Consider the following 15,057-nt stretch of genomic DNA (forward strand, 5'->3'; position numbering starts at 1 on the left):
TATGCTATAATAACTTCAATGAATAGAGGAAATAATTTAGATATTTTGGGTTGATTGATAAATCACTTGAGCTTTTTGTTATCCTAATTTGACTATTTATTAACATGCACATAATAATTACACTGCCGTAACTAAGAACTTTATGTACAATGACTGCTGTATCTATCTTTATGCAAGAATCACTATGGTTCATTTTAGTTCCCCTACAATAATGAGCTCAGAATAACTGCCCAGATGAATTGAATAGATACCTTATTTATATGGCATTCATAGGGAATTTTTAAGCAAATGTTTTAAAAGATAAAACAGTTCATTTAAAAAGACATTTCAAAGATTATAAGCAAGGTGAAATTACTAGTAGCTTTAATCAATAGACTCCTTAAGTTTGTATTTAAAACTATAATAAATTCATCTTTATAGATTTTTTCTTACACAGACATAAAGTCCCTTTTTATTAAGTGAGGAAGATGTATCACAGCCTTAGAATAATAGGATATATTTTATCATTCGAGATGAGAAAATGTGAGTGATTTCCCTATGACATAATTAGGGATTAGAACTTCATATCCAGCTGCTAAATTCATTTGATTTAACAATTACCACCTCCCACACACATACCTCACACTCCCACACCTAGCTAGCTGTTTCTACCATGTCAGGATTTATAACCATGGCTCTACCCCACATTTTGGTTCAGAACTCAGCACATCTTTGACCACTATCTTGATATCGAATCCAAAAGCTGAAATCTGGGAATAAAATTATGGTTGAGATAGAGTTTTGTGGTTTATATGCTTTTTAATAGTTCAATTTTTCTTTTAATCTGGATGTACAATATTTGCAGCAGTTTAAAAAATATAAATATACATTTCATGTTAGTCTTCCCCTCTTCCTCTGAAGTGCCCAGTTGGGTCTGGGCCAGGCTCTGACATACATGAATAAATACATATCATACATACATACACATATAGATCAAATCATATAAAATAAATGTATATATATGCATGTATACATGATAGACTGGTAGTATAGTTCCATTTCTAGCATGGTTTTGTTCTGTTCCTCACTTCAGATTTTAGAGAATGAGAGGCTGAGCAACACTTTTGACTCAGAAGAGGAAGACTGATGGCCCAGAAGAGTATATAAAATTATTTATCCTGATTTTCAGTCAAATGGAATTAGCCCTCTTAGTAATAGCAAGAAGTATTTAATTTTTAAAAATTATAATTATTACTCTTCACGCTGTACTAAGTCCTTATGTGGAAGGCAGGTATTTTCTAGCTGTTGTGCAACAAAATTTTCCTAATAGAGCTGCCAGGTATAGTCTCTAGACAAGTTTTTCTTCAAGTGTGGCTCCCTAACCTCCTTATATCAGCGTTATCTGGCTTATTTGTTAAAAAGTTCCAAATTCCTATGGCCCACCTGTCACCTACTGAATCAGAACGGGGCCCAGGAACTCGTGTTTTAATAAATCCTCCTGGTGATTCTCATAGGCATTCAAGTTTGAGAACCACTGCCTTAAACTAGGAGATCAACAAACCGGGGGTTAGGGGGAAACTCTAACATGCAAATAGAAAAAAAGTTCAAGTATTTCCTTGTGTAACAATATGAGAACACAGATACAGATGAGGATAAGTGGGAAAAAAGACTATTTTTCTGGCAAAAGACATAAGGGGGAAACAACAACAAAAGAAAGAAATACAAGAATCTCGTATATGAGATAAAACAGATGTTGTCACATAGCCTCATGGTTCCTCTAAAATGTGTTACCAAAACCACATTAATTTCTGATATTCTCTATTATCTAAAGCAAAAAAAAAAAAAAAAGCTTATAGCTTTATTTTCCCATGATATTGAAAATCCTTCTCTGAGGATCATGACATGAATATTAGGCAATTCAAAGAGGAAAAGATTCTGAAAGGCTAAAGAACAATTTTCTGATGAACTATACTGTCAGAAACTAAGAAACAATAATAATTATTATTAGACTAAGTTCACAATTATTGGAGAAAATCATTGATTTGTGCCCACTTTTATGAGGGGTGAGGCTGAACACTTGCCCTCTCCATGGGCAATCTTTTTGCTCTTCTCAAATGGTTAGAAACATTTCAGATACATAACTTCAAATGTTTGATAAGGAGTATTCTTTTTAGATTTCCTTATGCCACAGAAAACAAAAAATATCATTTGTCAATAATACTCATTTTTCATGCAAACAGATATTAGGCATATGGCTTTCATATTTTCACAATTATACCTTACAATTTATTAAATCATACTTTCCAAATACATAAATGTTAAAATAATATAGGTAAAAAAAAAACAGGCACTTTTTAGTTTTACGGATTTTTCATCAAAATTACAACTTTTAATAAACTGTCTGAAATTAGGCATTTGATCAATAGCCCTAATTTTCATTTTGTATTACAGGATTTGCATTGAAGTTTTTAATAGATATCCAGTTCACCTTATCAAAACAGAATTATCTTATTTGCTAGATTATTTTATCATAGTCCTAAATTTCTTATCTGTGCTTTTCAAATGAATGGTTAAAATGTATGTTGATTTCCCCAAAATAGAACAAATGTATCTCCACAATCCTAGATATGACATACTTCTTATCTTTGTTCAATTTCATTAATAGAAATCTTGGCATCATTTTAATTGTTTTAATATAACAATCATTCTAGTTTAACCATGTACCCATTCTCAAATTTCCTAAGGAGAACTGAACAGCGCAAGTAAATATTTAACTCTAAATAACATTAACTAAACAATTGCAATTTTTAAAATCTAAGCTAAATTAGTATTATTCAAAACTAACAACAAAAAAAACATGCAGCAAAGCAAGGAAAGCATACTACTACTTAAAAAAAAAAAAACTATATTGTCATTACTTTACCATATAAGGGTTTCCTAATGAAAAGAGGCAAACAACTTGTACCAAGTATTACGGTAAAATTAAATGATATTTCAATTACAAAATGTAAGCAACATAAACCCAACATATTTTATTTAGATTGTTATTTTGTTCTTTCAAAGTAATACACTTTCCAAAATTGAACCTTATATATGATATGTATAAAATTCATAGTTTAGATAAGGTACAAATTTATTTGCCAATCTCCTCAAGGAGTTGTTGCTTGGAAAATGCAAGAGAATGTAGATGTTAAGTGATATAATGAATGATTTAAAGAGACAGCAACCTTAGTGTAATAAAGGATAATATCAACAGTATAAAATTAGCTATTTTTGTTAATGTTACATATACATATATATAAGTACAGTCTGAAGCCTATGAGTTTAGTACTTGGTTCATAATATAAAATCACTAACAAAGATTGTCTCTTTAAATTTTTATTGTATTTTAATCCCCATGCAGAATTTTACAAGCTGGCTTATAAAATGATTTGAAAGTCAATAATATGGTTTGGAGCAACATACCAAAAAAAGTTTCCTACTACGCATTTTCCAAAAACATACAAATAAGGGTTAAAACACAACTTTAGTTTCTATCAGGCAGACAAGGCCTTTACCTGAACCCTAGGAACAAAAGGCGTTGTTCTTCTACTAAGGCTTTGGCTCTGGTAAGCAAAATTAAAGAAAAAAGCAATAAAACAAAACCAAAAAGGACAACACGCTGGAACTAAAAGACCAAAAGTAAAATAAACACAGAAAACTATCCCTTAAATATACTTTTTACATAACAACATATATCTAAATTAAGTACTTCAGTGTAATGAATAAGTTAATCTTGCCAAAATGCTAAAACATATAAAAACCATATAAAATCTTAGAATTTTTCAATGTAATCAACATAATAGGAAGTAAGACTGAATGTAAAATAACACTTTGGGGCTCATATACTCTGAAAGAATAAGTATAAACATAATCCAAGAGTCAAGAAATTTCAAGTTTCACCCTTAAACACACTACCATAGAAAAAAAATCATAGTCCAAGAAGATGTTACATGAAAATGCATCATAGGATTACAGTGAAAAGTCATCTGTAGAAGAAGTAACTGTGTGACTTCTCCAAAATATGTTTAACAAAAGTTTAAAAAATATTAGACAAGTTGGCTTTAGCGTTTCTTAAAAAAAAAAAAAAGTAAGATAAAAGTGTGCAGAAGGCACTGGATTAATTAGTTGATTCACATCTTAAGAATTTACACCAAACTCTAGGATTTAAACACCCTTTTAAACACTTATTAGGTATCACTCAAGATAACACTGTTTGTTGCTAATCACACTTATTAATGATAATACCTCACTTCTTTTTATTTATGTAGTTCTTTATATTTTTCCAAGCTTTTACTGACAATTTATTGCAAGTTCATTGCTTCCAACAACATTAGGAGGTAGTTGCTATTATATCTAATTTGAGAGGAAGAAACAGAGACATAGAAAAAGGCTGCATACAGTTGCCTATACTCAAACAAAAAGTAAGATAGTTTAAAGGTAGAAAATAAAGCTGGGTTCTAAAAAAACAAAAACAGAAAAGGAAAGAAAAGGAGAGAGGAGAGAAGGGAAGGGAAGGGAAGAGGAGAGAAGAGAAGAGAAAAAAGGAAAGAGAAGAAAGAAAAGAAAAGAAAAGAAAAGAAAAGAAAGGAAAGGAAAGGAAAAGAAAAGAAAGGAAAAGAAAAGAGAAAAGAAAAGCGAAGCCCAGTCTATTTAAATTTAAATCAGTCTATTTCAAATTCCCAGAATAAAGTCAAATTTTCTTTCTCTTCTGGCTTATTCTGTTTTCACTTGAAAACAGTTTCCAAATGACACTACAATAATCAGAATTTTGTGTCTTTATTAAGGCATGTCAATGGTTAAATCCGTAACAAAAATCAGATGCATATGTCTGGGTTTCGGGATGGATTTCAAGGCATTTAATTCATTTTTTTCCATTAAGATTCCATCCCATTCCTCACATTTCTCATGGATATCTCTCTTGTCTAATTCAAAGAGTTATAAATAGAGGCCTCAGACCTTTCCACTGTTATAAGGAACAGATAATAGGCAGTCGGACAGTTGCCTAATTCAATTATCATCAGATAGAGACTGTTAAGACATAAATCTAAAACCCAAGGGAAAGCAGACCTTATAAGCAGGTATCAATCATATGAGTCATCTTTCTCTCTCTCCGAAAACCAAGGCTGTCTCAAATCTAAGCCATCTTCCTTTTCATGTGGAGACATTTCCAAAGGAAGAAAGAAATCTTTAGAAATGGAGTATGTTACTGATATCTTTCAGCATAATCCTATGTGGATACTTCTCTAGCAAATGACCCAGGGATGTATGAAACGCATAGAGATTGACAAGGCAAGCTGAACGAAGGGACTAACAAAACACTCTATTTGGAAATAGATTTTATTTTCCTTGCTCTCTCACCTGTTCTGCCTGTCTTAGACCCAAAGTAGCAAGGTAATGGAAGGCTTTTGAAGTAAATATTACTTCACAAACTAAAAAAAAAATTAATTTGAGACAAACAGCACTTTGGAATAAATTAGTCCTTGAAGGCAAACATTTGACATTTTCTAAAATGGTCTCAAATAAGCAACTCACAGATTTCTGAAGCTGGTAGTCTACAATCTACGGTAATTTAAAACTAATCTTCACCTCTTAAATTTATACATCGAACTTAGCTATAAAAGCATATTTTTCTTTTGCTAGTTTTTTTAAATGGAGATGAAATACAAATACCCTAAAAGTAACCATTTTAAAGGGTACAATTCAGTGGCTTTTAGTACATTCACAGCGCTGTGCAACCACTACCTCCCTCTAGTTTCAAAATCTCGTATTATCCCAGAATATACTGTACCTATGAAGTAATCAATCCCCATTCCCTTATCACTCCAACTCTTGGTAAGGACTAAGCAGCTTTCTGCCTCTATAGATTCTGGATATTTAGTGGTGAAATATTATATATGGCATTACAATTTGTAACTAATACTAATTAACGTATTTTAAACAGGAAATATCTGTTGAAACCTATAACAACTCAGTTACAAGAGTCACAGAAGAAGTGAATTTATACATAATTTACTTTGCATTTTTAATATCACTCTACCATACTGCACTACTATCTTTAGGGCATTCCTTTTAGGCAATGCTTCTGGAATAAAAAATAAAAAGGCATAATAAACAAAAGGTCAAAGGAAAACACTTTCATTTACAGAAAGGTTTAAAAAGGCTATGGAATTTCTAAGGAGGTATGAAGAATACATACCTATTCTTCAGTTATCTATTCCACTTAAATGTGCATACAAAATGGATATGTACAATATTTGCAAATAATCACTAAAAATAGAGTCAGAAAAATATTAAAACAAGGTAACGTAGGGAAATATTATAGCCGTAAATCAACCACAGACCTAGAAGTTAAATAAAATATGACTGTCAAAAAGAATCAGTGTGTTCCTATAGAAAGAATTTTGAGCCATTCCTCATTTTTAAAAAGAGTTGATGGCTGTCTTTTACCTCAACGTTCTATCAAAAACTAGCCAAAGATTCCAGGTTAATTTAAAAATATTGAAAGAACTACAAAAGTAATCCTCTACAGAAGGGAACTGTTGAACTGTGTTAGAACACAAGTTTTAAAAAGAATCAAAATTAGGGAATGTTGACACTGAGAAGGCTAACCTATAGTTCAGGAGTCATAAACCTGAGCTCATACTGAGTTTCTCACCAAATGTATTAATGACACTTTTACAGTTATGCCCTAGGATAATAACAAGCGGCAGCAGAATTCAAGCATAGAGAGGAAATAACCTGCATAAATTTTTAAAAATCATCAATAACCTTGAAGTGAAAGTTTAAACAACAATTTAAATTATATGTATATTTCTATTTGAGAAGATATCAGTCTATGAACTGACAAATATATTAGGAGGTCAGCTCACGTACCATACAAATCATCTTTGTTCTCCGCAATTAGCAACATCATAAACTTGTGAGTTATGAGCCCAGGTAAAATCTCACCAAAATAAAAATTTATAAAGGTAAAATAAGTAGAAGGAGATAGGAACTGTAATGTTGCCTTGGGGCTTCCTAGGAATTTTCCCAAAAGGTGACATATGTGGATGTATTTCCTAAACTCTATATCATTAGAGCAAAAACTGTCTCCAGTTCATAGGCATAGGGTTAAATATATTAGAAACAATATATCTTGTGGTTTTTTGCATGTAAAGAATAAACATAAAATTAAGTTTCATGAGGATAAAATCCATGTCTATCTAATTCACTGTTGTATTCCCAGCAACTAATATTATGGCTGACCTAGGGTCAGAACTTAACATATATTTCTTGAAGAGATAACTGAAGATTAATGTCATAAAAACATTTTTGAGGAAAATGTTGGCAATAGATTTCAAGAATCTTAAATTTTTTTCTCTTTTCTTTCCTATTATAATTTTACTTCTGAAAATTTATCCTGACAAAAGAATTTTGTCTGACCTAACAGAATATGTAAGAGTTATATTCAAGGATTTCCATGGCATCATTGTTTATAGCAATATAAATTAAGAACAAACAAGATGTCCCATAATAGCGAATTAAATTAAAATGATATAATAGCTCTTAAAATAATTTTAAGAAAAATATTTAAAGAAAAAATTTTCAAGAAAAAATGTACAATATGTGACTAAGTGAAAAAGCAGTTCTTAAAATACTATGCACAGATTTATCACTTTTGTTTAAAAAATTGTATGTATGTATGTGAAAAGTTACATTTGAGTGGTGGGATTATAGGTGATTTTGATTTTTTAGTTACTTATCTGTACTCTCCAGATTTACCACAACAAATATGTATTATACTTATTAATGTTATCTTACTGGAACATACCCTTTCTAAGTCATAAGAAAATGATAAAATGTACACATTTTAAATTACAATTACATGGACTTTAACACCATTTATAAATGGAAATCCTATGACTTTAAATCACTAATTATACCCTTAGAAGTAAAACTTTATGTCTATATTTCCCCCAAATATTTAAGTCTTACCTTTCTAGTATATTCATTTCGAAACAGCATAAAAAATAGCTGAATATGAAATTTGTCTAAATGCCTTTGCTATGCTCCTCCATCTTCCCCCACCCCTCCCCAGTCCAATTTCTATAGGGCCTTGGGATTTCAAAGACAGTAACAAAATGGTACTTACTTACTATTAAAGTCTAACTTCCACTTCCACTCCCTCCTCCACCCACTGAAGCCAATATACATACACAAACACACACACACACACACACACACATGCACGCACGCATTTATGTACTGGCATCATCCAGCCATCCTAAGTATTATTTAAAGATGGACTATTTGAATGGAGCCATAATAATTTAATAAATAAGGTTAATATTATCACTTTCTAAAGTGCTGGAAGAAAATACATATGCACTTGTAACTATAAATGACAACATCTATACTGTCAATACATGTAAAAGAGTAAGCAGAAAGATGCTACTTATAAAGAAAATGAAAAAAGACCACTGTCTTCAAGTGAAAAAGTTCAATCTGTTTATGAGAGAAAGGAAAAGAAAATAATAAAGAGAAGAAATTCATTTTAGTAAGACATTTACAAGCTCCTAATAGTATCTCAACTTCTTTCTTGCATAATTTTTCTGTTATTGTCACTTTTGTGATCAAAATAGCTCCAGAATAGATATGTCTAATAACTATTTCAATAATTTTAATGTTAACTCTTCTTATACTTCCTATGGCTTTTAATTAATAAAAATTCTTCAGTAAAAATCAAACACCTCCTCTACCCCCAAAAAATAAAAGGAGAAATTACATAGCTGATTAAAAAAAAGCTTTTCTTATTGCTCTTAAAATAACAGCCCAAGAATAGTTTAGTTTTCAATTATAACATTTTTATCCAAAATTCAATGTCTGGATTTTGAGAATCTAAATAGTTCTTAATACATATAAAATTGCAAGTTTAGTAACTCATCAGCATTTTGTCTCTAAAATGCAACTGGATGAATTTAGATATTTTAATATTTTAAATAGTTTAAAAAGAGAGTGACAACTGAAGAAATTGATAAAAAGTGAGGACTCAAATTTGCAAAGCTCTTCTAATATAGGCAGAAAATGCCTAACTGAATTTTTAATTTTTATACAAAATGTTCAAGATTAGGGATCACTTACTATGAAATCACCAGTATACTCAGTTATTATATATTTCCCCATTTATTCAGTTTTGGCTTGTGACCAAAGCTTTTCAAGTATCATAATACCTTAGCAATATTCATATCCCAATTATTTACTATGAAATTCATACCAAATTTCCTTAAACTTGAAAAGCAGGGAATGTATAAAATTTACTTTCACCTTAAATATACATCTTTGTACAGTACAGCAATCTGATTTCTCTCAAAAGTCTAGGACAAATTATAGTCATTTTAACTTATTGAGCAAAAATCATGACATTGAATTTTGGAATAAAATTACTAAAGTAAAGGTTTTAGATATCCCCACAAATTCTCTCATTAAATTCCAGAAAATCTAATATACTCTAATAAGGAAACTCTATGCTGAATAATTAAAATTAAATTTCAATTAACCAAAACTACTAATAATGTGAAAACTGATGGTTAAATGCACAATTACATTCTAAAAAGGAGTTGGTTTACAAAAAGCTATTGTCATATAGTAATAACAGTACTTGGTATTCCAAAAAGAGAAATTAATGTAGTGATTACATACTGAAAGTTGTCCAGATAAGTATTGTGGAACATCCCTCAACATGCCTGGACTCATGGGAGAGGTAACGGAAATAGAAGGGCGATCCATTTTTTGAGATTCAAAAGAGCTAGAACCTGGAATGGTAATTATACATAAAGAACAATAATGATTATTCTTCCTTAGCATTTAATAATCTTTACCATATCGCTTTTAAATTATTTATTTATTTGTAAGACTTTATTTTATGTCTTTATTTTAAAGTCACTTATCATTGTGAAATAAAAGTAAAAAACCTACTTTAATAGTATATTCTTAGTTATTGTAGGATCCGATCACTTCTCATCAACTCCATTGCTACCACCAATGGCCTAAGTCACCAAATAAAATACTAAATATCAAAATAGTTTTCTCACTACTCTCTCTGCTTTCATCCTTGACTCCATTTGAACTATTTTCCAACACAGTAGCCATATTTTAAAACATAAATCTCTCCTCAAAACCAACCTATGTAGTTCTGATTTCCCACAGAATAAAAGCCCAAAACGAAGCAGACTTTACAGTGGTTCACAAACTACACAATCTGGCTGCCATGTCTCCCCGATCCTTCATCCTTCCCACTGCTCACTCCAGTGCAGCAATACTTGCCTCCTTGCTTTCCTCCGGCACACACTAGGATTCCCCGCCTGAGAGACACTGCCCACTTGGTCCCTGTACCTGGAAACCTCTTCCCCCAGATAGCCACTCTTCCAAATCTTTGCTCCAATCACTTCCTTTTCAATATGGTCTCCCCTGATCAACACACTTCAAATGGCAACCCATCTCCTCTTTTCTTTTAGAACACCCCTTACTCCATCCTCAATCAATCAAGAAACTTAGTTCACTGGAAAAAAGCCATTTGTTTAACATCTGAAATTGCACTCAAACACAAGTAATAAAAAACATTTACATATTTAACATTACTTAAACTTATTTATCTATTGTTCCATTACTACTCTGATGCCAAATCAGAACTACTATCCTGTTTTCTAAAAAGAGGAATTAGGATATGATTCACTAGATTGTCCCAAGCATTCCCCCCACTTACTGAGGGTTAGTTTACAAAGTAGTAAATTTTAAACTTAGAAGAAATTAAGGAAGGAGGGGGTGAAACTTGTAGGAGAGATGGGTATGTTCATTATTTTTATTGTGATGATGGTTTCATCTGCACGTCAAAACTTTCCTCATTGTGTACTTCAGTGCAATTTACTATAGTATACCTTAATAAAACCATCTAAAAATATATAGTAGTTAAGAGGGCGTGATTAAAAAAGACTATCTTAAAATATTATAGAATTTTGTACTTTATCCCACAATAATGTGAAATAATACTAAATTTTTCATTTATACAATAACTATGTATTTGATAACAAGATTATTCTATTTCTTACTTCATATTAATAGATAAAATACTTCATTTGACCCCTGGAAAATGACAACATTAGTATTTTCTTCTAGAATGAATGAGACTTACTGGACTCCAGTTGTGCATGTGTGCTATCAGGGATTCTAGGGATATCTCTGAAATGACAGAACAAGAAAACAAGAAATTGTTTCCACAATTAATGCAACTGCTATTTTTATGATCATCAATCAGTATAAAATGAACAAAACTGTGCATGATAGTAGTGTTACATAAGTAAGAGAAAACAAGCGGTAGTACTTTATTGCTAATCAAAGTGTTCTGAACTAACCTCAACTACTTCGAAATTTATTCGAAAGGAATAAACAGTCATATGATTTATAGCAGACTCATAAAAACATATTTCATTTTCTATGTGTTTTACTACATGACTGCCCATTTTAATAAATTTTTGAATTTAAGATAGCTTTTACGATATATTTGAATCCTATTCTATTCTTTAATCAACAATATTGAGTTATAAATAAAATATCATCACAAGAAAAATTTAAAGATTCAGATTGTGGATGAAATTTTTTAAATGTATTAACTCCATTGAGGAAAAAATGCAAACAGTTTTTCATTGGGACTTACAAATGGTAACTGATTTATGCCAAAAGTATGGACATTTTTGTTGGAGATTTTCCAGGACTGATAGATTTGAATAGTAAAGGTCATTCAGAAAAATATATAAAAGAATATTTATGAATTTGAGATATTAAGCAAAAATATGATTAAAGGATCCTTTAATACCAAGAAATATATTTGATTAATACAATAAACTGATACACTGCAGTTTTACCACATTAAAAAGAAAAATGAAAAAGTTACAACTTCATGTGCCATATTCATTACGTTGAAAGGAACAATTCAATAAATCTAAAGTTACAATGTAAGTCATTTTCTCCAGCATAAAAAGAGATCAAAATAATATAGTCAATCATTTCCTAAATGAATGACAAGAGGGCATTGGTATTCTTCAACAAAAAAAAGAATTTTTATAGCTCCCACCCTCAAATACTCTTACCCCAAACTTGCACTTAATAATTTGCTGCCATTGCTTATACTTTTTCTACAGCTTTTACTTAGTTATAGGTAGATCTCTTACATTGGCTTAGAATATAAGCTTCTATAAGGGAAACACTGCTGTGATATTTAATGAGAAATTATCAGCGTACAGTACAAAAGACTGTATTTATTGCCAACTTTTGGAAATTGCTATTTGAATCTAGAGGTAAAAAATTACAAAAGCCAAGGAGTACTTTGGTATTTGCTTATTTTTTGTCTGTCTCCTTAAACACATCATGTTGTTCCTTAAACTGTTCCCTCTGTTTAAGAACAGTGTATCCTTGGGACCTCTCTTTGCTATGTTGAAATCTCCATTTTGAAAAAAATATGTAAAATTCATTGACGCTTATTTTCACAATGTAGAGGACTACAGTTCATGAACTTTCTTTTAGAAGTAATTGTTACTATAGTCTCCTTCTCCTACTATGCCTTTAGCCCCCTATTAAGCTAATAGACGATAAAAATAATAAACACCTAAGTATTTCTTCTTCTTCTATAATAACTGTGTATTCTAGCATGATCAGATAAAGAAATGGCATGATTTTTGGTGAGCTGTTTTAGCAAATAAGGAGAAAAGAAGCACTGTCCTCAAAACAATAATTTTTATAGAACAATCAGATTTTTAGATTGCATACTACAAATGTGCAAGAGTAGTCAACTTTTAAGGTATGTGCATAAAATACACAAGCCGACTCACCCAATAGGTCTTGAAACAACAAGCTCCACTTGTGGTTCAGGTTTGGATTCCAGAATGATGTTATACACTTCTTCAAACGTGGCTCCTTGCAAAAACCTTCCGTTCCATTCTAATACTTCATCACCTAGAGTGTATTCCAGTAATGATAATCTTAGAAAGAAAACTAATCCCATAAAATGCCTTTGAAACCAAAGCACTCTTAAATTGCAATGAACTTCAAAGAATAAAGTCACCATCATGGAGTACGACATACTGAGAACAGCTCCATTGGCATAAAATTTGATGACAAGGATGATTAGTATTTTTACCCAAAAGGACAAAGGTCTGAGGGATAAAAACTACATAAAAGTTATCTCTGTGGTTTCTAAATAGGAATCTAATTCTAGAAATTATTAAAATCTGTTAACTCTTTGAAAATTTTATGACTATATTCTAGGTGTGTCAATATCTATGCAACACATATGACAGAGAGCACCAGTGGGGTGGCCGGGGATGGGGGTGGCCGGGACAGAAGGAAAAGAAGCAGACTCTCTGCTGAGTGAGCAGGGAGCTGGAGGCTATGCAGGGCTCAGTCCCAGGACCCTGGGACCATGACCTGAGCCGGAGACAGACACTTAACCAACTGAGCCGCCCAGGCACCCTACAGTTTCTTATACAAAAGGCTTAATACTTATCATCTTATCATATTCTCTTCAAGGCACTCAAGGATCTCTCCAATAGTATCCATTACCAAAGAGATAAGGAATCACACGTTGTAGAAAATATGTATTTATCTATAATGTTTGTTTCTGAACTGCTGGAATTTTTTAAAAAATGAAGCCTTGGGGCACCTGGGTGGCTCAGTGGGTTAAGCCGCTGCCTTCGGCTCAGGTCATGATCTCAGAGTCCTGGGATCGAGCCCCGCGTCGGGCTCTCTGCTCAGCGGGGAGCCTGCTTCCTCCTCTCTCTCTGCCTGCCTCTCTGCCTGCTTGTGATCTCTGTCAAATAAATAAAAAAAATCTTTAAAAAAAAAAAAAAAAAAAATGAAGCCTTATGGGAAGCAAAATAGATTAATACTAGATACACAATAAGAATATCCATCAGCCAAAAGAATCAGTAAATATAAAAATCTTTTTATCTAATGTGACTCAAGAAATAATAGTTACATTTTCCATTAAGAATAGAGATTTTTTATTTAAGTTAAAAATGAGTTCCTGGTTTTTGGTCAAATCATTTCTAAGTGAGGATGACTTTTTCATAACTACTTCAGTTTAACAGTTTAAATATAAATAATCAAAGATAGAAACCTACCTGGTCTAAGATGTCCTACAGTATCAGCTAAACTTCCTTTTTTTACTTTGGTAATAAAAGCACAGAGCCGACCTGATTCAGTCATCTTTCCTCCTACAACCTTTTAAAAGAGAAAAGTGTTAAAACAGGAATATTGTTCAAAGGAACATAGTTGAGGATTCAAGTAAAAAATAACTAGACAATTGGTAGCTTTTAAAACTATAATATTCTAAAAATAATTTTTAATAATATGGTGTTATTAGAAACTGACTACATGTTCCATGAGTGGACTTTTTTTCACATATTCTAAAATTTTCACAATTATTTGTAAAAAAAAAAAATCACATACCTTAGAAAGAATTTAATAAACTGTAATTTCTTTCAGAATTGTTTTTATCATTTCCAAAAACATGCTATTACAGTATTATATAATTATATTAACGTTCCTAGTTATAGATTTCAAATATCTTAATCACATAAATATTTGTTACTTTGACTATAGTTATGGTAACCCATCAAAATTCCATTATTTAGTAATCTTTCAGGCTCATTGATTAATGTGATAATGATGGATTTTCCCTAAGAAAATTACAAAATGTACTTAATCTCATTATAACTCATGTAAACTTCAGGCCATTTGCATTCCAATTTTCCTATTTTTATATTTCTATTAATACATATCTTTTAGAAAGAGGAAAAATAAATATTAGCAATAATGCTGTGGAGTCATATGGGTACCTGTAAGATTGGCCTCTTACAAAATTAATGCTTGTGATCAACTACCATTCAAGCAATATATCAACTTTATAGCATGTTAAACAAATAATAGTAATTAACTTCATTAATAAGTTTTTTTTCTCTAAATTGAGTGAATGTTATCTGAATTTTTAAAAAATCACTGGCTTAG

General features: G+C 31.3%; 1 protein-coding gene across 35 annotated transcripts in view; it reads right to left on the reverse strand.

Moving 5' to 3' along the window:
• LOC111146851 (regulating synaptic membrane exocytosis 2) overlaps positions 1-15,057 on the reverse strand; it is a 591,447-nt gene that overhangs the window by 277,370 nt on the left and 299,020 nt on the right. For 28 of the 35 annotated variants that reach the window (XM_022502578.1, XM_022502564.1, XM_022502568.1 and 25 more), the window contains 4 exons: positions 14,172-14,271; positions 12,882-13,005; positions 11,189-11,235; positions 9,700-9,812 (listed from right to left, as the gene is read on the reverse strand). In XM_022502578.1, coding sequence (XP_022358286.1) covers positions 9,700-9,812; positions 11,189-11,235; positions 12,882-13,005; positions 14,172-14,271 — 384 coding nt within the window. Of the gene's footprint in view, positions 1-3,536; positions 3,585-9,699; positions 9,813-11,188; positions 11,236-12,881; positions 13,006-14,171; positions 14,272-15,057 lie in introns of all 35 variants that reach the window. The other 7 variants (XM_022502574.1, XM_022502562.1, XM_022502559.1 and 4 more) reach the window with 1 other exon arrangement.

The sequence above is a fragment of the Enhydra lutris genome, unplaced genomic scaffold (assembly GCF_002288905.1).
Source record: "Enhydra lutris kenyoni isolate GAN:26980312 unplaced genomic scaffold, ASM228890v2 scaffoldscaffold14, whole genome shotgun sequence".
Lineage (NCBI taxonomy): Eukaryota > Metazoa > Chordata > Mammalia > Carnivora > Mustelidae > Enhydra > Enhydra lutris.